Below are 24,756 nucleotides of genomic sequence, written 5' to 3' on the forward strand. Positions count from 1 at the left end.
ACAGCACCTTCTATGTCTTCACAGCAAGACAGCTCTGATAAGAGGACCCCCATGGACGCGAGCATGAACAAGTTCAGTGCAAAGACGTGTGCAACACAGTGCTTTACTTTGTCTCTGACTGAATCTTTCTTGAAGAAGTCTGAAGTTTGAACGAGGAGTTGTTAGCACCAAAGGAAGCACCAGAGACAGACCATTTCACACCGTCACTGCGACAAAGACCCCACCCTTTCCATCCGGTTCCCCCATCCGTCACACAGATCAGAGGACTCTTAACAATACTCAAAGAAATACACAAGGACAAAGTGAAAGGCTTTGCTCACACTGCTGCTTTGTTTTTAGTTGAATGTTTCTTCACATTGGTGTGTATGTGTCTACTGTATGAAAATACAAAAACCTGCAGTCTGGAAAATAAAATGTTAACTGCTGCGAAAAGACAACTATAACATCAGATCTGAGATTAAGAAAAGGACTACGAAAAAACGTCTTCACAGCAATGAGGAAAAATGTGACGGGACACGGAACGGGAGCATTTTCCCCAAAAGGTGCAGCGGTGTGATCACAACCACTTAAAACAAAATGGGTAAAAAAATGAACACACATACATGTGTAACCTTTTTGTTTCAATGCCAGTCTTTCTAAACAGTACAAGGAAGTGCTCTGCATAATACACAAATGTATGTGTTGATGACATTTGTTTCTGCTTGTAGTAGAGCCCGACCGATATATCAGCGGGCCGATATTAGGGATTTCCCGATCTATAGGTATCAGCGTTTATAATGGCGATTTAAATATTCATTCATCAGAATCAATTATGACATATAAATGATTCTGATAAATTAATATTTAAAAAAATAAAAACGGACTGTCAACTTTGAGTGTTGGTGTTGCATAGTTCGTCCACCAGAGGGCGCCCTACAGCGTCCCGTTTGGCAACACTGATTTGTTTGTTTTTTTTGTTCAAAGGACTAAGTTTCATATCAAGTTTGTATTTTATTCATCAGAACTTTAATATATTTTGATTCCTCTGTTCTGTTGTCGGATTTTTAAACAACCAAATAATCGTATCGGCCTCAAAAATCCTTTATCGGTCGGGCTCTAGGTTGTAGTCATTAAAAGTAGCACCTTGTGTTGGGTGCTTTACAGCTTAATCACCTGAGGAAAAAGCGTATGCACATTTAAGAGATTTCATCATGAACAGACTGGAGAACCATGAGGGGACAACACGTGAACTTGAAGAGGACTCTGGTCTGTAGAGGCCAGGATCAGGGATCAAGTTACAGATGGCTGAATGGCAAAAGAACATTAACATTTGAGGATGGCTGACACAAGGGTCACACTACATTTTCCCAACATAAGATTGTAAACCAGATCATTGTGACATTGACTTTAGAGTGTCTTTAAAATGTTCTTGACATTGGTCTTATTTCTATGAAATAACCTGTGTATAAGCCTTTAAAACACCAAGTCTGCACTTACAAAGACATAATAGCGCACATTATTACATTAGTTGTTGTGGGGACTTTCAACAAGTTCTAACACAATGCTCCATGCCATGGACTGATAAGCTGATAGGATCATTGTTTTTGGTTTTAAATATTTTTAAGAGTTGTTCAGCAGGTCTTATAATACATCTATGATATTTCTTTATTTTTTACCCGGGTTACAAAACCCACCAATTTCTGATTTTAGTTTCTACTTATTAAAAAGTTGTAAGCTGTTGCAAAAGTGTTCACAGAATGTTTGCAGAAATAAATAGGAAGAGAACAATGGGAACTTAAAGCTATAGTGCGTAGTTCCTGCCGCCCCCATGAGGAATTCTAAGTAATGAAAACAAAACTGTCGGGGCTTACGCGTGATACAAGCCTCCCGTGGTTGCGCACGCTCCCCATCCCTCCTCTACACAGTTGATAGTAGCCAAGGAGGACAGGGAGGAGAAAAAAAAACACAATGGACTTTTCAGAAGAGGTAATTATCTTGAGTTTCTGCGCGGGAAAGTGGCCGGATGACACAATCTTCTGAACACAGCCATACTGAGGAATACAGAGAGTTGTGTGGAGCTTATAGAATTAATAAGCCTTTTATTATGCACTAAAGCTTTAAAGTTGAAAATTGAAATTGCAAAACAGTTTGGGCTGCAAATTATTTTTTATATTCAGATTTTCACCCAGGTACACCTGGGTCCCTGCAGCTGGTGTAACTTCTTTGCATTCAAACCTTGTTTTAACCCATTTTTACCAGATTGTAGGTACCATAATAAAAACCAAAAACAATGAACCCTTTAGGTTACTGGATTAAGGGCCTAGAAACGTAAAGGTTGCCATAAGAAGCGGACTGAAACACGCAGAGATCAAAGACTGCAGTAGGAGTTTTGGTTGAGCTGGTTGAGTACAGACCTGTAGGCTATAAAAATGTCCATTTAATACACACATCATAGGTCCTTCTGTGGCAGGGTTCCTACACATTTCTCCATATCCAAATCCTCCAGATCTTGGCTTTAAAGAGTACAACAGATATACAATGGTGGATTAGATGACTGACTTTTGCCTGAAGACCACTAGACAATCTTGCAAAAAGCACATTACTGGGAATGACAAGTGAGTTTACAACAAATGTCTGTTGTGTCACTACTTTCAGACTTGTTAACCAATCGAAAGAAAGTTGCCAATTTAATTTATTTTTCCAGATTTTTGGACCCTGACGATGCATAGGAACCCTGCGTGTGAACACAGACACAAAACACCTTGTAGTTGACAGATACAATGCAAAAGGGGAAATAATTGATGTCAAGTTAGAGAAAGGTCAGTGAGGTAATACTACTTGAGGTCTGACATGGCGTTTCAGGATCCAGTTGTGGTAACGTTAAAGACAGTTTAGCAGTTTACGAAGAATGTTGTGAGTAAAGACATTTTGTTGTTTAAGAGAACATTGGTTTGTTGTGTCACACAGTTAGGAACAGCTTGTTCCTGAGGAACAATCCTCCTCAAGATTAGAAACATACATTTATAAGCACCAAATGACCAAAAACAGTAGTCATTTTTTTTTTTTCAGAATTTCATTATCAAAATGTTCAAAAAACCTCCCTGTGCAAAACCTGAATTTGCAAGTTCTCAAAAAAATACTTGAAAATTTGTGTCTTGTGTGACGTCAACAATATTGAACACTGGCTATCCTGCAAAAGAAATCCAAAAGGTTTTCTACTGATTTCCTGACAAAAAATAATATCCACTTGACTTTCAGAATTCTTTTTTTTTTTTATAACAGTGCAACTTTACACATCTGCAACTCCAACTGGCAGTGAGAAGTAACTGAAAAATACCCCATAAACACAACAATGTGACGTCAGTAATCTGCATGGTTATCAAACCGGCCCGTCTGTGATGTGTCATACCGAAGAAGTCCAGCTCTGAAGAGAAAGCTCGCAGTTTACCATATTTTGCTCTTAACTTACAAATGTCAACCGGCTTCACTGTGGGCGAGAAAATGTCCGTACTTCACACCAGAATAATAGGATAAGACGCAGCTTCAATTTGTCACAGCAAGACAAGTTAGACTGCTGTGTACTTTACAAGTTACACAAATCATTTCTATTGCAGCTTTGAGAGAGTTTTGCAAATGTAGCGGAATGAAAATGAAATTTATGGAGGGTGCAAACATCTGCTGCTAGCAGCTCCACCCAAAAGCTGCGCCTGCCTGGTGCTACGGAAACACAATGGTAGATATTAAAGGACTGCATGGTGTGAAGTTCTCTGCCTAAATATTGCATTTGTATGTCCTGCAGGGCAGTATTGAACACAAGTGTTTTGTGTATTGAACACAAGTGTTTTGTGTAACACTAATGTTAAGACATTTTGTTGATGTCGTCTTGAAAAGAAAAGAAAAAAAACAGAAAAAAAAATGGCTGTATTTCAGGGAAGGCAGGTAAGAAAGGGAGCATGGGGGAGGGGGGTACTTTTGAAGCTTAACGTCTTACAATGCTATGAGAGCAATAAAACACTCTGATCCCACATACACACAAATGGCAGAGTATTTGATATATTTGTTTTGTGTCTTTCTCAGACAACATAAAGATGCATCTATATATTTTTGATACTGATAGTGAGTCTGTCTTTAAAAATCCTAATTTATCGCCTCCGGACACTTACCGCCCCACATATAGATAGCACTTCTGGGATCCACTCTGTTTTTTTTAACAGTCTAAAGTCTCTCTTACTCTCTTCAATCTCTCTCTTTCTCTCTCTGTAATGACATTTTGTATGTACAATATTGGTATATAGAACATAAATTACTACACAATTTTTTTAGCCTATTCACAATTGACAATCATCAAGAACCCAATAGCAAATTAGACAAAGCCAACAAAATGAAGAAAAAAAAAAGTTTCTGAGACAATTTACTTGATAAACAGCTAAGCATTGATGCCTGTTATATAACTTTTTCCATATACTTTCTGTGCTCCCAAGACGTGTCAAGTGTATTGTTGAGAAAAAGAAAAAAAAAACCTTTTATATATATAAAAAAAGAAAATTCCTCCCCTCTCAGTCATTGTCTCAGGAGGATGAAATCTGCATGAAGCTCAAAAAGACGGTCACTTGATTCCCGACATCTTGTTTGCGTGTAAACAGAGCACCAGTAGTGTCTTGGTTCCATGTGTCTCTTCTGTACAAAAGTATAAATATATGCTTTCTCTCCATTAGTTTTTTTTGTTTCTTTTTCGCGTTGTTCACATATCTAGGATGTAGCGGACAAAAAAAAGGTTGTTTTAGTTCCTAAAAACACCCCAGTGTTGCAGTGCTGTGCTGGAGGTTGCCGGTTTTTCTTGTAGTTGCCCCCGACCCCGCCCTTTTAGATCCCGATTTGCTGGCTTGTGATGACTTTTACCGTCGGGGCGTTTGCTTGGTGTTGGTTGATCGTCTTTGCATAAATAAAATAAAAAGGTTTCGGCACAGTCTGCGGCCACTGGGCCAAAAAAAACAACAACCGCTGTGTCCGTTTTAGCTACAGCAGATCCATCTTGGGTCTGTAATGGAGCAGGAGGGGGGATTTCTGGAGAGGGAAACAGAAACACAACCTCAGAATGAGCTGTTTTTGTGAGACCACTGTTCGCTAAACCCCCCCCCTCTAAACCGCAGTTAGCTTTTTAACTGACATTTGTTCCAGTTTTGACTCACGCAGAACTAAACCAGCATTGATTAGCTAGTTAAACTGAATGCAGGTCCGGTAAATTTAGCTGGCTGAAATATTATTGGAAAATCAATGGAGCTATCAATCTCTGGTATTTTTGAACATTTAAACTATTTATTTATTTTTTCTTCTTAATCCATCAAGCAGATTTAAAACTGACTTCAGGCTTAGAGTGGCAGCAGCTTCATTTCACTGGCGTGAATTAATATCAAAGCGGAGATGGCTGTATATGGCAACATAACTTAAGTTCCTTTGTCTTCACAGGCAATGCAAAACGATCACTACGGTAAACCACAATATTTGTCTTTTTGAAGCATGACTTACCTTAAATCTCCATCTTGTCACAACAACAAATTTCAAAGTGTGGTCCTTTCCCAAGATTTCCTCGTTGCATAAAATGTCCAGCTGGGAAAAGACGACAAAAGGATTAAATTATTGAACAATTTCTGGCCTCAGACTGTTTGAACTGAAGCGAACAACACGGCTAAACTATGACAAACTCTGGTTGGGGGCTGCTGTTTGGGGATTTCAGATTCAGATTTCCGGCAGTGTGGGAGTGGTGCGATGCAGAAATGAAACTTATTTTGACATATAGTGTGGCCCTTGGCTTCTGTGCAGCAGCGGGGCTTTATGAGGGAGGGCTGGAAGCAAACACTGCCACAGCGTCTCCTGTTGGCTGACTGCATCTACGCCAAGCAGCCTTTATCAGCAGTGACAGAGAGGTGGAAACTGTCCAGGTTTGCAATTGGGAAGATGCTAAAAATAATCCAGAGGAAGAGCTGGAGAGATGTGATAAAAATCACTGTGAAAGTCAATGAGGGCTTTTGTGTCAAAATAAAAAGATTTAAGGGGGAGGAACTAAAACAAAACACATCTTTTTTGGTTTCCTTGTACAAACCAGAAAGCTGTACAACGGAGCAAAATAAACCTGCAGAAGAAGAGTAAAGACTGTGTGAATGTGAATATGTGCAGATGTGAGTAGTTGCTGTTTTACTTTGTCTTCTGTGACAAAAATGAAAGATGTTCAGGTTTCTTGACTTCTGGTAGCATAAACAAGCTGTTTAAATAGGTTAAATTGGACTTTGGTTCTTTGTAGTGACATACTGTACCAGAAAGTGTAACCTCTTCAAGACTCTTCAAACTATACAAATGACTCAGTGAAAAAGTGTCCTTGACATTTCATCGATGTCTGGTGAAAACCCTGCATCTGCAAAGGTTCCTTTAATGGAGTTTTTCCACTGCATGGTACCTCCTTTACTCGCCTCGACTCGCCTTTTTTGGTTTACCATTACGAAAAAAGGTTCCTTGTACCTGCTAACAGGTACTCTTTTAGTACCACCCGAGGTTCCAAGCGAGCTGAGTTGATACCAGAAGGTGACGTGAAAACCTGCAGACTGCTGATTGGTCGGAGAGAATCGTCACTATGGACCGCGTCATCAGTGCTAGCGACACTTTACTTTCAAAGCAACTGTATATATTAAAGTCACACTTTAAACAAAAAAAGAAGAAAAAAGTCGGTCAGTTTGGGCGTTTCTTCTATTTATGTATTAATGTGTTCCCTTCCTGCAGAGACATTTAGATGTGTGACAGGACGACAGCGGTGGCTTTACAAACACGAGGAATGAGTAAATGACTCACTGTTTCCTGACAAAGCCAAGTGTTGTAAAGCTCTGCGCTCGGCTCTCTGCTGAAAACAGAATCGGTGCAAACAGCTTTTGATTTGTCAATAGAAAGGACAACAATGGGTGTTGGAGAGCGGCCGTCCTCGCCAAAGCTGTGCTATGGAAGCCGCCGATATGATGGAGCCCACCCACTCATCTCTGTGACAGCCAGTAAAAAAAAAAAAAAAAAAAAGAGACAAGACGCGAAGGCGTCTGATGATTATTCATAAAAAAATCCATCTGTCAAATTATCGCCCACTCTCCCCCCCCCCCCCCCCCCCGCTATGAACGGGGCGGTTAAAAAAATAAATAGAAAAATCACCACATCCACATATTATAAGGGCTCGTTTCCTGCTAAATATAACAAACACAAAAAGGTTGTGTATGAATCAGTGCAGAGATGAATAATTAACAAACCTTTATGTAATAACTAAACGTTCTGATGCACGCAGCCCAGCTGGTGCTTGCAAACAAGTTTAAACCAATGCCAAGAATTATTAAAAAATCTGTTTTTGTTGAGCGCAGATGATTTCATTGACATGCAGAGGAGCTAAAGCTGATTTGAGAATAGTAATCCATAGGTGCACCCATTTTGTTATCACACTATCCAGTTGAGATTCTTTGATTAAGAATAATTTATAAACTGAGGTGATTCTCTGATATTAAAAAACTTTCATATGACTCTTTTCCTTTTGTGAAAAAAGACAGATGTAAAATTCAAAATAAACTGTGCCGCCTGAACTTTTCAACATTCTAGCTGATGTTACTTGCCGTTCAAAGCAATTGAACAAAATTTAATAAATCAATCTGTTGAATTTGTTGCTTTATCTTGTGATCTTGGTTGTCTTATGCCTTCACTACAGCTACAGTTAGGATGATGTGACAGATCCAGCATGGTTTCCTGTCCCGTTATGTGCTATTTTTCTGTACCTCATTAAATGACGTCAGGTTAAGCTTTTTGGCGATGAACTTCTTGAGGTGGAGGACTGTGGCTTGTGCTGAACAGCGGATCCACTTGCGCTTCAGACCTCGGAGCTTGCTGCTGTTGCACTCCAAGCAGATGCTAACCTGTTGGGAGGAAACACAAGCAGAGAGCAGACGCTGAACATGCTTCTGTGGGAGACAAAAGCCCCTACAGTCTGCACCAAATAGAATGCAAAGTTGTCATTGTACAGAATACAGCAAAAATAAGGAGTGCTACTCCTGATCAGCGAAACAACTTCAGCAGAAAAACATCCACAGGTTCGAAAATAAAAACTAAAATAAATAAATGCGTGATCACAGAAGGCTTGAATCATGTGGCCGCGCCGACAGTGTTGTTGTCGTTGCTAAGAATTCCTCATGGGGGAGACGGAAACTACGCACTATAGCTAGAATACCTATACATTTTTTGCCCCGTTAATATTTGCGATCTGACTAGTAGTTGTCTGTCGGTTTTCCCTATTCAACAACTTTTATGTCTTGCTGTGTGATGGAATGTGCAGCCACACATTATTGCTAGCATTATCGCTAGCATTATCGCTAGACTTTCAGTCTCATTTGAAACCAAATAATGGGAAAAAGCAAGAGCAGTGCTTCTGTATTTTTTGATTGTTGATTTCCTAACGTTTAACATGTTTATGCATGCACCGACAACCAGAGAAAAGTTCTGGTTAGTGCTACTTACTTGGCAATAAATACTTTTCTGATTTCTAGATTTTAGCTTGCAGCTAAATATGACAGATGCCAAGTATACATATCTGCATTTGAACTACTTAGAATACAGTAGTCTGTTGTCAAAAATAAATGCCCAGAGAGTCACTGATTAGCACTAATCTTTCAGGAAAACAGACTTAAATGGGGTACAATAGCTGGTTAGTTCAGCCTGGCACTGGTGTGACTGTCCCGCACGTCCCACTGAACCAATATTGTCTGTTTGTGTTTTGCTTATTGGCTCCTATCATGCGATCAAGCATCTCCACCTTTGGCCCGTGCTCTTGTTTTTTCCCTTGGGGGGACACGGTAGGTGGTTTTGGCAGTCAATGGTTGCAGGAGTCAGAATGCATTACTGCCACGGAGCTCCTGCCCCCACAAATATCGGAAGACAGAAGCCTTGTATTTCTTCATTTGGAGGTGTCCTTCTGTCACACTCCCTCTGTCTGTTCTTGTCTCTCTATTGAGACAGGAAAAACTAACATTATCCTGGTTTCTGCTTATACTTGGAAAACATCTATGTTCTTAAATCAACACTGGGCTGTTGTTCTATAAGCAAAGAGCAACACTGCAATATATCTGCTTTCCAGTGGCGCTGGCAATGAGGGAGGCTCGTAATGTGGAATAAAAGCCTCGGTGGTGATCTGGACTCCACAGCGGCTCGACGGAGGTTTTATTACATTACAGTACATTAATGACGTCTTTACGGAGCCAAAGAGTCCTGCTGCAGCTATACACACTCATAGATGGAAATGATGCAACAGTGAGGCATTTCAAGAAAACATAGGTGCCTTTTTTGGTATCACGCAGAGAATGTGCAGCACTATTTTACATACTCGTTACCGAGTCCTGCAGAAGGGGACAATATGTCTCTTGTTCTTCTTAAGTTTCTGTTTATAGTTGTGTATAAAAGAAAAGCTTGAGTCTCTCTGTGTGAGTTCTAAGTTCAGACCGCTGGAAGAAAAAAAAAAACAGAATTCAAGTCTCAATTAATAATTTAGAGTAAAGCTGTGTTCTCTAATTTCTCCAAAGTAAACTCTTTAAGCCCCAAATAGCTGTAATTTACACAATGTTCTACACAGAGATCTTGTCAGAATTTTATGTGACCTTGTCCGGAGATTGTCATCCCTCATCTGACAATATGAACATCTGAAACTCGACTACTTTGTGCTGACAAAGTAGGTTTCTTTTCTTTTTTTTATTGTTTTCTTTTCTTTTTTGGTGTCACTGTTTTCATTAGCTTTCTCTGGCACTGCCTCACGTCCCAAGGTTGCACTCTGAAAGGGCATCCAGAAGACAGCGGGGAAGTGTTCTGGAAGTCGGCCATACATGCATGCCTGCCTGCTGGTTTTTACACCCAAGTGGCTTCTACATCTTCACTGACATCCTGATTGGGTGGGGAAGGTGGGGGGGGGGGGGGGGGGGGGGGGCTCATGCTGTCCCTCATCTTTATTCTTCTTGATTGCAACTGGTGCGTCCATCCCCCTGGACCATCTTGTTTAGCATTTGACAATCTTCTCTTTGCCTTTCTAATACAGTTCATTATGGCATCCTCTGCTCTCTACAATGTGGACTGGTTACATTCTGGAAAATAAAAAGGCTTCAAATTACCTTTACTGTGTTAAAAGTAATGATTTCTGAGATTTCCTTTTAAACAAATGTCTGTTAAGTCACTACGTATCGTCAAATTGAAGTGACACGATGGCAACTGAGCCCCTTGCGTTACGTGGTATTCTGAACTGTATCTGTGGTGACACTCCCAGGAAAAAAATCACAAGCCCTACACAGTTAGTGATGCGCACCCAGCAGTGGTTGTTCCGACGGAGCGGGTAGGCGCAGGTAACGCGAGAGATTGCTCTTCATCACTTGTGTGTGAAGCGGTGCACTGTTTTTACAGCCTCTGCTAGAGTTACGACACTGTTGGAATCTCTGGGAAGTGAGATCCAAAACCACATCTGTGTCTGTTCTGACGTACCTACGTCCCCACCCCCCACCCCAGGTGACATGACTGCATTCAGCTCACACAGACTGCCCTATTAGCTATTCTGAACGCATTTTGCACCACTGCAATATCCAAAGGGTAAAAGCTCTACCTTCATCGGGGCAGCCTGCTTTCCCCACACGGCAGTAAAGAGCTGGTTGGGGAAGTGACCAGCTTGCTTTAAAAAAGCTGCCAGTCAGGTTTCTATGCTCTTAAAAACAATGAATAAAATGATGTAAAAAAACAAACACTTTTCTTCAGCCTGTGCAACAATACAGGATAGACGCTTTGTGTATCTGACAGCTTCTGTCTGACACAACAATAGCTCTGCTCTCTCTGCATTATTAATATCATTTTGCAGGGCTTGGGAATGTGCCAGAATACAAATGAAATCAAGAAAATTCCATTTCCATTTTAAACGGGTTCTGAGGATGACAGTGGTGTGGCGCTGTGGTGTCTGTCACTAAGTGGATCTATACAAATCAACAGCCACAACACCAAAGACAAAAGAATCCAGTAATTGTAAAACGACCTGGCTCACATGGGGGCCACTTTTATAAAGGCAATAATTGATGTGCCGGCTTTAAAAGGCAACTCTACCCACAATTATCACCAACCGCGTTTTTGTCCCGTAGAGCTTTTGTTCCTGAGAGACTGCTTTGTAACCTACAATTATTTTATCCAATCTGCTTCTTCTAATCTCTGCTAAAACAAAGTACTGTGTACTGCCTCACACATTTCCAATAAAACTGCTTTATTGTTAAATTACAGTAAAAAACATATTCTCACTTGCCTTTTGTGGGATTTACCATGCAGATTGATTTGGTTTTATGTATTCCTGTTATAAAATATGTGACTCTGATATTTCTGCCTCCATAAGGTTAAAATAAAGGATGGGATACGGTTTGTTTGTGGTGGTTACAGCATTCACCAATTACTTTTCAGAAACAATAGCCTTGTTATACTAAACAATCCTTAGACCCCCCCCCCCCCCCCCCCCCCCCCCCCCCGTCAAAAGTTTGTTCTATTCAATTTCTTGCTCAAGTTGATTCAGTCTAATTTCTGAAAGTAATTTATTGCTAATTTAGGTGAACCAAGCCTTTAAAGGAGACATATTAATTATTATTAGAATTTTCAGATTCATACTTGTATTTTGGGTTTCTACTAGAACATGTTTTATTGTACGCTTTATTGTTCATAAAACCTATTATTTTTCTCATACTGTCTGAATATACCTGTATTCACCATCTTGTCAGAAATGCTTCCTTTTAGCGCCTGTCTCTTTAAGAGCCCAGTCTGCTCTGATTAGCTTGTAGAAAATACTGTATGTGGAGCACCTTTACAGAGCTAGTTCTTAAACCATGGGTGGAAAATCTTAGATGGGGGAGGGGTATATTCTACTGAGCCTGCATGTGACACAGGGCAGGAAGCCAAATCTGAGTGGCTTGTTTTCTGATTAAGGCAGCCCACAGAAAAACTGACTGGGTTGTCTTTTTTTCACAGTTTGTGGGATGGTAGGCACTCCACAAAAAGTGAGTTTTTCATGATATGTCCAATTCAGGCTAACTGTTCATTTAAAGAGAGGAGATGAGAAACATAGATTGTTTTCGATAAATGAAAGAGGGCTTACCTGCTCGTCGCTTCGGTGATAGTCGTTGTCCTCTTCTGGTTTCTCCTCTCCTGCCTCCTTATTGGCCGTCTCCTCGGATTTTGTGTCGCCTGTGCAGAAAACCAAAGGGAGGAAGAGCGGTGAGCTATCATGTTGTAAATTCTGAATACAAATGAATATTTGCTGCCAAGAGCAGAGCTCAGTAACAGATCTAAACATGCACATATACACTACCGGTCAAAAGTATGGGGCCACTTACAAACTTCCAATCCACTCGATGTTAGACAGAATACCAGCTGATCTGAGTGGGGGGCTGATCTTCAATGCAATATCTACATTGCCCATTATCAGCAACCATTCATCCAATGTTCCAAAGGCCCATTCTGTTCACTAATCTGATATCATTTAAAAAAAAATAACTGAGAAAACATTGGAGAACCCTTTTGCAATTATGTAAGCACATAATGTAATATGAAAACTGCTGTGCTGGTTAAAAAAACAATGCAACTGATCTCAACTAGTATTCTGTCTATAATGGAGTGCAATGGAAATTTCGAAGTGACCCCAAACTTTTTTACATGGTAAAAACAGAAATAAACTGGCCACAAACATGTCTTTAGTGTATAGTTCAAGGACACTGCTTTGTCCCGGTTTATGTTGTAGTCAGTCCCACGACCAAGCAGCATGTTTCTCTCATCACGCTCATTAACTTCAAGTCAAGACACCTAATTGACGTCCATGGTGACCCTGTAGTAACAGCCTGGGCCTGTTGGAGCGTAAAAAAACGCCTCCTGCAGAGTTCCATTCATAAGGAAATTACATGTCTGAGGGTGTCAAAGCATCATTTATGCAACGCATTTGCTCTCTGTGCACATGTCTAATACAGGGCAACTTTTAACCAGAAAAACACCCGGTCATTCTCCACACCAATTAGTCTACATGACGGCTGGCATCAGCTCTACCTTAATACTTTGTCTGGTTTTGCTTTTTGGGGCTTTTTTTTCTCAAGAAAATGGAGCCAGATATGGAAGGACATTAGAGAGAGAGAGCAGTAATCTCTGAGCATATGGTAAAATAGGAAGAAAGAGATATCTCACACTTTGTGCTACTGAGGGTAATGTGTTCAGAGTGCTGCAAGACAAGAAAGGTACTGTTGAATAATACACCACACAGAGCCTTTGGTTTGGAAATGGAAGAAGCCTGAATGATGCAGTACACCTCGAATCGACTATATTAATGGAATTTATGTGAAAAGCTGAATGGAAAATTATTTATCAAAGGGGAAATGATTTAAAAGAAAATAAGGTTGTATACATTTTATAAATGTGTTCCTCAATCTGAAAGCACCTTTCACTATTCCCTTCAGAGAGTAACACTGTAAATATTGAAGGAAAGATAGTAACGGCACACGAGCAGTACGTCTCCAGAGCTCAATCAGCCAATAGAAAAATCAACAGCATCAGACACAAACCTATGTCCAGTCCACCAAACTGGTAGATAAAAGTGACACTGGGACCCAACTATATACACAGTATAAACCGAATTGCTTACGGGCCAACGATGTTATAAATGTCGATAAGGTCAACTTTAACTTTAAACCAATGACATCTGCAGTAATCTTGTAGGATAAATGGTATATGAATGAAGCAATTGTGTTCTGGGATTAAAAACTATATATTTTACACAGCTAGAATAAAATTGGAGAAAACCTGACAAGTACAAGTGCACAACAGAGACTTCAGATGGGGAAAGGTAATAGTGGAGCAGCTGTTCAGAGGAATAAAAAGGCCACACCAGTACTTGTGGTGCATCTGGGGCTGCGAACTAACACTTATTATCATTAACAATTCATCTCAGAATTACTTTCTCGAATAATTGATGTGAAAAATGCTAATCAGAAAACACACAGCCCCAACTGCGGTGTACTTAAATAGCTTGTCTGAGCTTTGTCTTAGAAACATGGCACAAGTCATAGATATTCAATGATATACAACAGAGAAATCACCAAACACGAGGAGGATTGGGGAATTTCAGACTGGACAATGCTGCGATGATAGCTCAGTTCGCAACGACAAAACACACAGATCACTTTGGTCTTGTCAATGGAACCATTTGGCAACTTTAAAAAAAAAAAAAAAAAACTTTCCATCCAGAATCTTATTGGCGTCCATTTCAGTGTCTCGCGCTCGCCATCCACTCAAAACGAAACGTTACTACTCTTTGGCCGACTCACAAGCCCAAACAAGTGTGTGCGGCGTGCCTGTCGTTTTGTTTCAGGTCTAGTTAGATCTGGTGTGGTTGTGTTGTTTTTCTAACGTTACTAGTTGTTGCAACAGCATGTGAAAAAACTACAAAGTTTGCTCAAAATTGGGTTTGCGTTAACGCCGTTAATAACACGTAACATATATTATATAATGATTACTGCTACTATAATATATAATATTATTATATACTATACACTCACCGGCCACTTTATTAGGTACACTTGCCAACTGCTCGTTAACACTTAATTTCTAAGCGCCAATCACATGGCGGCAACTCAGTGCATTTGGCATGTAGACATGGTCACAGAGAATCTCCTGCAGTTCACAACGAGCATCAGTATGGGGAAGAAAGGTGATTTGAGTACTTTGAACGTGGCATGATTTTGGGGCCAGAAGGGTGGTCTGAGTTATTCAGAAACTGCTAATTACTGGGATTTTCACAGCACAACCATCCGAAAGAAAAAAACATCCAGTGAGCTGCAGTTCTGTGGGCGGAAAATGCCATGTTGATGACCAGAGGTCGAGGAGAATGGCCAGACTGGTTCGAGCTGATAGAAGGGCACAGTAACTCAAGTAAACCACCCGTTACAACCAAGTGGGCAGAAGAGCATCTCTGAACCGCACAGTACGTCGAACTTTGAGGCAGATGGGCTACAGCAGCAGAAGACCACAATCGGGTGCCACTCTTTCAGCTGAGAACAGGAAAACTGAGACTACATTTGCACAAGCTCACGAAATTGGAAATAGAAGATTGGAAAAAACGTTGCCTGGTCTGATGAGTCTCGATTTTCTGCTGCGACAGTCGGATGGTAGGGTCAGAATTTGGCGGTCTACCATGAAAGCATGGATCCATCCTGCCTTGTATCAACGGTTCAGGCTGGTGGGGGTGGTGTCATGGTGTGGGAATATTTTCTTGGCACTCTTTGGGCCCCTTGGTACCAATTGAGCATCGTTGCAAACGCCACAGCTACCTGAGTATTGTTGCTGACCATGTCCATCCTTTATGAACATAATGTACCCAAACTTCTGATGGCTACTTTCAGCAGGATAATGCGCCATCTCATAAAGCTGGAATCATCACAGACTGGTTTCTTGAACATGACAATGAGTTCGCTGTACTCAAATGGCCTCACAGTCACCAGATCTCAATCCAATAGAGCCTTTGGGATGTGGTGGGAACGGGAGATTCGCATCATGGATGTGCAGCCGACAACATCTGCGGCAAACTGTGTGATGCATCATGTCAATATGGACCAACTCCTGAGGGTGTTTCCAGCACCTTGTTGAATCTATGCCACGAAGAATGAGGCAGTTCTGAAGGCAAAAAGGGGGTCCAACCCGTTACTGCATGGGGTACCTAATAAAGTGGCGGTGAGTGTATAGTATATATATATTGATATAGATTTTGTTGTTGGCTGCAATACTATAATAGTATTGAATTTTTAGATATGAAACAGTTATCAAAGTCAAAAGCAGTGCTGTGACAAAATTGCTGTACAGATGGGATATGCTTTTCTGAACCTTTAAAGACAAAGAAATTCAGTTTACTTCTGGATTCAGTGGATGTAATAACTTGGGTGGTGGGGTGTGTGTTGTGTGGGTGTGTGTGTGTGTGTGTGTGTGTGTGTGTGTGTGTGTGTGTGTTTGGACAGTTTACTTCAGCTCAGGCTGTAGATGGAATTGCATTCACACCTCGGTGACCATTTTCCATTCGGGCCAACAGTCACCAATTCCACTGAGTATTACCAGGAGAGGCCAAGGCTTGCTTGTCTCCAGTCGGCCTCACTGATTGCTTATCATGAGGGGCTCCCTCTTATTGTCTCAACTTCAAAACAACCCCAGAGTATCTCAGTGGCTCTAAACAGAGATGGAGACCCTGTTTGTGTTTGAGGTAATGGAATGATTGCCCGAGTCTGGGGGATTTTAAGAGTTTTTATCTGTCTCACGCAGGGATCTCTAACATACAATCAAATCACAAAGGGATGCAGAATGATTGCATCAAGTAAGGCTACACTGGGAATAAGATGGAGTAAACTAGCTGTGTGTGTGTTTTTGTGTGTGGGAGTTTATATTGCCATGAAAAAGAAAAGTGCACTTAGCAGACTCGTCAAAGCACCATGTCCCTGTATTTTCTTGGGTTAAGTGCTCAGGAAACCAGGTAATTTAGAGAAATGAGTCTGTTCTGCATTGGTGGAAACAAAGTTGTTTTTGCAGGTGTCAAGTAGTGCTGGGAAGAAAAGTCATTGTGTACGTACTTAAAAGCAAAGTGACTAGAGCTTAGACTTATGTGTGATGTTTAACGGTTTTATGTTATCTGTTAATGTCACAGTGCTATTACTGGTTGACTGACACATCTATGGTGCACACCACCTGTGTTTTTCTGCCCATTTGTAACATCTTAGGAACCCTCCACTCCTATTATTTGACTATCAAACACTTGTACGTGGGCATTCACGCAGCCTGCATTGGCTGTCAGATGGTGCAGGGAAAAAAATGCAGGTCTTTCGATTCAATTTGAATGTGTGTTTAGGCTGATTCAACTTTCGGAGAAACGCAACCCTACGTCACGCAGAAAACAGGAAACATCTCTGCCTCTATCACTGCCACAAGAAAGTTTAAAAACACAAAACAAAAGCCTTGAACTCTCACTGAGTTTTAAAAGTTGAATGTTTGCCAGACATGAAAGCAGAGTCGATCTGCTTCGCTAGTCTCTTTTCTTTCTGTCTTCTTCCGTGAAGCTGCCTTCAAGTGGGGTCGGAAACGTTACCAACAGTAGTTATGAAATATAAAGTCTACTTGTGCTGCATTAGGGGGATAAAGAACACAACATGTTGCACACAAATGGGCTCTTTAATTGACATTTCCCCCGACGCACAACCTTGCAGCAAATCGCTGGATGGCGGTTTCCCTGTCTGAATGCAGCTTGGGCCTTAAAGGTGCCTCTGAAAAGGCTCGTTTTCCCTTGTTCCCGGTTTACTAACAACAGAGAATGCATTCTCACTAAGCTTAAAGTTAGTCTTTTGTTTTCTGTTGTTATATAAAAAAATTAAAAAAAGTTGGCATTTCTCTGCACCGGAGTCTAACTCTGATAAATGTATTGGACTTAACATAAACAGAATTAATATTACTGCTCCTGAATACAGCTCTGGGGAATTAGAAGTGCTGTGCTGTCTTGCATGGTTATCATTGTGCCAGAAGCAGATTTATTTAACTGCGCTGGTTAGAGAGGGCCCAGGAGAAGGTTTCTATTTCTGGGGGATTCTGGTTGAATGAGACTTTAATCAGATGTAACGTAGTTCAGCCTGGCTGGCAGGGGCAACACTAACAGAGCGCTCGCTTTAGTTAGTGTAGTGTGATCTTTGCTTTACCACTTTAGTTTGCCATTCTTAAATAAGAGCTAATGAGGAGCATCCATTTTCTAAGACTGGAGAATGAAATGAGAAGTGAACAAGCCAGTCTGGTTATGCGTTTACTGCAAAAAGTTACTTTAAAACCCATGTAGTCATACTGGACAAACTATCACCATGGCCTGCATGAAGTAATTAAAAAGATGTCTTTGGCCTTTGGATTTGAGAGACAGCATTGGTCACAAGATCTCCGTTAATTTTAACACGTCTGACAACAGGTTAGCAGCATTTCCAAATGTCTCCATTTTAGGGCCTCAGCAACGCCAGCGTAGTGTGGAAGCTTGGCAAAAACGTAGTTCCTTGTTTTCAAATGAAAATGTAGTGGTGTGGACACTGCTTTAGTCCCTGAATTATGAGGAGGAACTTCGTACTAAAGTGATGGTACCACATTAACTTTAACTTAACTTTGAAAGAGGTTATAGAACACCATGGATTGCTAATGTTGATCGCCATTTTCTAGAGTGGACTGTAGGGTTGGCATGACAAGCAAGAGGGGTCATTGCAACATAGTTTTTCCTCAGTGTTTTCATTCTTAATCTCTTGGAATGTGTTCAGACTTGGGTCAAATTAATAAATCGGGACAGTGTCTTTAATCTACTGCTGCTATTTAGATTCATCTATCGTGATAAAACCAAAGAAATCCAGTAGTGTCTGAGTGATCATTGTTCTTGTGTGTAAAAAGTGGGAAAAAAAAAATATATATATATATACACACTGTATATTTACAGTATATCAAATGTTTGATTTAGCACACTGAACGGAAATGGTGGTGAAATGCAATCAGGGCTTTTGATTTTCATTTCTGTTGCCATGTGTTCAAATGATCCTTAAAATGCGTTTGTGTACAAACATGTATTTGTTTGAGAGTGTGTCTGCATGTATCACAGCTAAACTGACTTCAAACGACGAGGTACGGGAAGCTAGAGAGCAGCTCAACTTTTCATTTGAGCCTTAATTACTAAAATCAGAGAGGGGAATTAAGGGAGCGATGATGCCTGCCGGCATGACAGCCCTCTGGCCACACATTTACGCCAGCCCCGGGAAGCGAGCTGATACAGAAAAGCTGTCATGCACAACAAGCGGGCCAGGGACTCCTTCTGATTGGCTAAACAGCTTCATTTCTACCGCTTAACGGCTCCCGCTGTTACTTGTGGTCATGCTTCTGATGTGACTCATTACGAGTTGGGGGCTTCATTTCTTATATAGCAAGACACTCACGCTGCCGATGTGACAACTTTTCCTTGAAACGAATGTTGGCAGATTTGTGACTGCACATTTTACAGTGTTTGGTCCAAAATCTAAAAATGAGCCAGTTTTCCACAGGCACAGTTTGGCCCACTTCAATCATGCCGAGCTGTGCCAAGCCATGAAAACATGCCTCTGGCCTCCCATCAGGCTTGGACTTTCAGATACCACAGATACTACAGAAAACAATAAAAAAGCCTCAATGTAACCTATTAAAAATTGGCACTGATGTTTGAGTTGCATTGTGTTAAAAGGTCTAGTCTCTGGTTTAAATTATTTCTATGAATCAAACCAAAAATCTGAGTGGACTCCAGAGGATTAAGCCGATTAGAGTAAAATGTGCTCCTTGATGACTTTTAAAATGATTAACAAAAGTTTAAATATGTGAAGTCCAATTGTTTATTAAACAGACAAATGCTAATTCTTTTGAAAATCTTCCACCACGTTCTTTCTTCTCAGCCAAGTTGACTCCCACTGATATTTGAGGACCAACACATAACTAATATCACATAATAAAAGGTAAATAACACCTTTGGGCATGCAGTGGCTCCCATGTCTGTTACATACTACCTTGAAGTCATGTTGATGGGGGGGAAAACATGAAAATTAAATCAAGCTACTGACGCCACCATGGGCAGTTCAGGGATTAACACAGGAGCTGTCCGCACTAAAACAATTTGCATATTAACAAGATAGAGCCGAGACAAAATCTCTGTGAATCCTCTGAGTGTTTATGAAAGCAGCCGATGGAGGGTGTGAGGACCGTACCATTGCGTTGATCTAGATGAGTCTTCATGTTGCAAAGCTCTCCTTTAATGTCTCCAGGCACCTCCATCCCCAACTTCTGATAGAACTCCCGCTGCTTCTTTATCTCCGCTGTACAAGAGGGGGCAGAAAGAGAGGAAAATTAGAGAGGCCGGTGTTTTTCTCTCAGCATCCTTGCTGTCACTGGGGGGGTCCAATGGTGTGCGTACGTGCGAGGGTGTATTGTAACCTGCTTCATTAGGTCGTCCAAGCCCAGCAATGACAGCAAGAATATTTTATTCAAATGTATTTGTTTTATAACGATGTCAAGCCATTTGTCAACACTAGTTACTAGTTGGATCTCTTGTGGGTTGCATCATAAAGAGAGGCGATACAAGACACTTACCCTCTTGAAGTCCCGGTACCAACTTGTAGACAATGTCTTGCATTGTTCTGTCATGGCTAAAAAGAACAAGAAATTGATTAGTTACCTTATTAGTTTATGAGAATTTTGCACCCAAAGACATAAACCCCACATCTGAAATATTAGAGATGTTATACTCTTGGTTCTTCATTCTGAGGGTCCAGACCCCACCCAGGGGCCATGAGATGAATAACAAGATTGGAAAGCAGAAAATACATAACAAAATACATACACACAATATTGTTGTTGTTTTTTGAGTTTTTTAGACATTCTTCTAATTTTTTGCCTTTTTTCTTGTAAATAAGTTCACCTATTCAGGCCTCTATATGCGGACATATGATGGGGAATTATCCCCTTTTGGTTGAACTGGTTAGAACCAGACATATCCAACCTGTGATGAAAGGCTGTAAACAGACAGAGATTTGCTGTAAGACGCCACAAAGGCCTACAGTACAACTCTGTGCACCAGTAACTGTGAAAAATCCGGTGTGATTGAAAGCAGAACATCTCAAACTGACTATGTATTGAGAGATGTCAAATGTGTTAAGACTGAACAATTTAAATGACACCTGCTCACAGAGGCCAGTGTGCAGCATATGCTCTGTCAGTCGGTGTGTTAAATAGCCTTTTCCTGTTCCTCAGTGCAGGTGACACAGGTGCACAGTGTGTGTGCTCCGGTCTGCCACCGCTATGCTGGTGCGTTTTGACAACCAGCCGTCGCAGCCAGCTAACGGACACGACATGTTGAGTGTGTTGTGGAGTAAAAACTCTAGGAAAAAAATAAAGGGGTGTGTGAGTCACTGTATCTGGGGGCCAATATTAGCTGCCCGGTGCTGAAGCTCGCTCCACAAAGCAGCAAAACAATGACCCCTGCTGGACAGAGCTGGCAGTGTATTCTCACAGCCAAGTTTGGAGATTTGAACACTTTACGGAGATACAAATATGACACAGATACAGTATCAGTCAAAGCTTTGGGCACACATTCCCATTCACCTGAATGAGAAACTATATCCAAACCTTGGACTGATACTGTAGGCTCTATTTAAATGTAGAGAAATCTTTAAGTATGTGGAACTCTGCTGGAGGGATAAAAAGATTTTTCCTTATTTGAGGTTTTGATCATGGTGGTGGAGAGCACGGTCTAATATTAATATAGGTATCACATACTGTATATAAAATGTGTGAATGTATATTTTTACTGCATAGTTTTAAAAAATTTGGTAGATTATGTTACAGTTGAATTGGCCTATATGCTGTATGTTGTCTGTGTTCTTTCTAAAAAATAATATTGATAAGGAGATTTTATTCTAAATGAGACTCCTACCCTATATAATAAAGGTTTAACAATAAAGAAATAATGTAAAAGCGAGTATCTTAACAGCCAGGCAGTTCAGTTGTTAAGGCAAGGGTAACTGAAAACTGTAGTCCCTTTTAGGATTATAAAAACAAGCAAAGTACACATTTTGTATGTATTCATCCCACAGCAAAAACCCATCGACCAAAAAAAAGGCAACTGATAAAAGAACTCACGTTCCTCTCCATAAAGTGTAGCAATGGCAATATGTGTGTTTATGAGTTAAAAGTATCCACAAAATGCCAAAATAAGTAAAATCACCTGTTTACTATGGGTGTGCAGGGCCTTTAAGGCCTTTAATTTCCGTCCTAGAACTAAAGAACGCCAGGCGAACAGAGTAATGCTATGTATGATTTTGTGGGGGTATTGCTGCATATGCGTGTGATTTCAAAGGAAAAGCCCCACTTGACAGTACAAGAGGCTGGATTAGTTCTGCTGAGCTAATTCTCTGTGAAGAGGCGTCTGAGTGCGATTTTGAGTTTAATTTCAAACATCATTTTTGATTAATCTTTTTGATGAGCAGATGGGTTTTATCAGTCATCTGATGGGAGTTTTGCCTTCAAATCACTTGTGATGTTTCCCATCAACTTCAATTTCCTGAAAACAATGAGGCAAACAAAAACAGCTGTGCAAAAAGCTAATGTGTTTGAAATGGAGCAATCCCTGCAAAACAATGAGACTGCAGACAGCGCCGTTCAGACAGTAACGACTAAATTACTGGTACATATTAAGTTTGTGTCACATTAACCAGACATTAATGCATGAGCGCTCAGAGGGGGCACGAACAACAACATCCCTCAGAGCAGAGGATTTAGTCTGGCAGAGGGAACTCCCCAAAAATAATAAGTACACAAACGTGACTTCAAAAATATCATATATATATATTATTTTTTTTAAACTTAATTTCAACCTTAAGAGAAAATAACTTCATGAAATTGTGTGAAGTCTCCAAACCAAATCTCTGAACCAGCTGTCGAGTTGCATTGTGGGTAATGTAGGCACCAGGTTTTGACATGGAAGAAGAATGTGTGGAATAAGAAGAAAAACAGATATCTCTACGGGTCAGTAAAATTACATCATCCACGAGACAATCCACAATGCTTTCATAGTACTTTATTGTACTCATGTATTTAATGAATAACTACATATATTATGTATTGTACTGTATGCTGTTCATTTTTCTAGTTGCATTCATTTATTTATTGAACCTAAATATGTTCATGTACTGTATATGTGCCTATACACATACACAAAAATACAGTCTACCCCCAGCAGTGTGACCACAGATGTTTTTCTCCTGCTAATGAGTGGAAAGAAAAAAAAGGACCACTAGCACTTTGTTCCTTGGTAGTTTATTGTTTACTGGCTGTGCACTGTTCATGCCCCCAGAGGCAGAAAGAGGCTCCCTGCCCACTGACAAAATGTGTGTGTGTGGTGTGAGTGTGGTGTGTGTGTGTGTGTGTGTGTGTGTGTGTGTGTGTGTGTGTGTGGTGTGTGGGTGTGTGTGTGTGTGTGTATGTGTGTGTGTGTGTGTGTGTGTGTGTGTGTGTGGGTATATACGTACGTTCGTACGTACAGAATGTGTGTGCACTGTAAGTTTGTGAGATTGGAATGTAGAAAGAAAACTAGAGAGGACTGTAGGTACAGAAGGAGAATGGAAGAGTAAGTACTGAAAGACAGCAACTTGCTGTACTTGTGGTGTGTGTGTGTGTGTGTGTGTGTGTGTGTGTGTGTGTTTGGGTGTGTGGGTGGTGTGTGTGTGTGTGTGGCCTGCGGGGCTTCCGTATCAACCGATGTACTGCAGTGGGTGGCTCTGATGAATAAACAATCCTACATGTGGGGGCATGTGTTGTTTTCTTCCAGATACTTCACTAGGCAGCTTCTGCAGACTGGAGAACACGGACACACCACAAACCACACACGGGGGTAGTTAGTCTCCCAAGCTACAGGTGTGTTTCCAAACAACAAATGTTCCACTTTTGTGTGCCTGTGGCTTAAACCATAATCCTATTATCTGCTAGGTACTCTGATCATAAATCACTCTTGGATTTGTTTGATATTCAGCCTTTTGAAATCGACTTTCAGCAGCAAATCAAGCAAACTTTACCAACAACGGCTCATAATTACAGCCTGACTGTGGCTGGCTGTTATTAGTTTATTAAAGACATAAATCATCTCGCCAAATATGCCGGCTGATTCGCAACACGAAAAGGTCAATACAGACGTGCCAATCGCAAATTTGAGGTCATTTAGAAAGTGTGTCCCCGAACAGAGTTCTTCCACCTCAGAGGAAGTTTATTTTACACTGGGAAATGCCCTGATCATATGTTGGTCACAGTGTTTTTAAAGGAAAACAGTATTGGGGGCGCTCTGCTTGGAATGTTGGTTTTTTAAAAGTCGAATCTTATTCTACAGCTGCACCAGAAATAATGAAAGCAACCGGTGAATTATTAAACTGTAAATGTTGCCTGCTTGGATCTGTTTTTCCCCCTTTAGTCAATGTTTACATTTTTCTGAATCAGGTGCCACGCTTGTTTCATATTGCATTTAATAATATGGCTTATATGCATTTACTGTACACATGTACATCACTACACAACCACAGCCAGCTACTGCTTATCCATAAATCTGTCAATCATTTTTCCTATCAGTAAGTTTATTATTTAGTCTAGAGCCCAGAGCTCACAGTGACATGTTTAAATTGATATTCAATTTAATTCAATTCAATTTTTAAAATGATAAGCGGAAAATCTTCCCATTTGAGAGGCTGGAACCAGGGAGGCAATGTGTGGGATTCTTTTTTTTTTTTTTTTTTAATCAGCTAATTTTCTGTTGATTAACTAACTGAAGAAACAAAGCAATTAGAGTGTTAACGTGGCAACAATCCTGCAGAAAAAGATCCCCATACGGATATAATGGAAAACACAATGGTTTCCTTCTGACTTTTGATGAATATTCTAATATTAAAATGTGGGTTTAAACATCCTCAACCTTTCACCTATGGAAACCTTCATGTGCATAACACCAGACATATTTTGAGAACCAGCACTGCACACACTCCTCCATCAAATCCATCTCCACCTGACTTTTTTTTTTTTTTTTTAATCGCAGTCTCAGTTTTTATTGCAGTGTGTGTCTAAACAGCTGCAATGGTGACGTGACGTGAATCTCTTTGTCTCGAGTCCCTGATGGTG

At 40.6% G+C, this 24,756-nt stretch overlaps 1 protein-coding gene across 3 annotated transcripts in view; it reads right to left on the bottom strand.

Moving 5' to 3' along the window:
- Positions 1 to 24,756, bottom strand: part of pcgf3 (polycomb group ring finger 3) — a 63,962-nt gene that overhangs the window by 2,203 nt on the left and 37,003 nt on the right. For 2 of the 3 annotated variants that reach the window (XM_032528202.1, XM_032528201.1), the window contains exons 4-10: positions 23,353 to 23,451; positions 20,191 to 20,246; positions 19,809 to 19,916; positions 12,146 to 12,234; positions 7,773 to 7,910; positions 5,506 to 5,586; positions 1 to 5,043 (exon numbers count right to left, since the gene is read on the bottom strand). The exon at positions 1 to 5,043 is cut by the window's left edge and continues 2,203 nt beyond it. In XM_032528202.1, the coding sequence (XP_032384093.1) occupies positions 4,996 to 5,043; positions 5,506 to 5,586; positions 7,773 to 7,910; positions 12,146 to 12,234; positions 19,809 to 19,916; positions 20,191 to 20,246; positions 23,353 to 23,408 (576 nt within the window). In that variant the 5' untranslated portion in view covers positions 23,409 to 23,451 and the 3' untranslated portion in view covers positions 1 to 4,995. Of the gene's footprint in view, positions 5,044 to 5,505; positions 5,587 to 7,646; positions 7,911 to 12,145; positions 12,235 to 19,808; positions 19,917 to 20,190; positions 20,247 to 23,352; positions 23,452 to 24,756 lie in introns of those variants that run through there. The other variant, XM_032528203.1, reaches the window with a different exon arrangement.

The sequence above is a fragment of the Etheostoma spectabile genome, chromosome 10 (assembly GCF_008692095.1).
Source record: "Etheostoma spectabile isolate EspeVRDwgs_2016 chromosome 10, UIUC_Espe_1.0, whole genome shotgun sequence".
Classification (NCBI taxonomy): domain Eukaryota; kingdom Metazoa; phylum Chordata; class Actinopteri; order Perciformes; family Percidae; genus Etheostoma; species Etheostoma spectabile.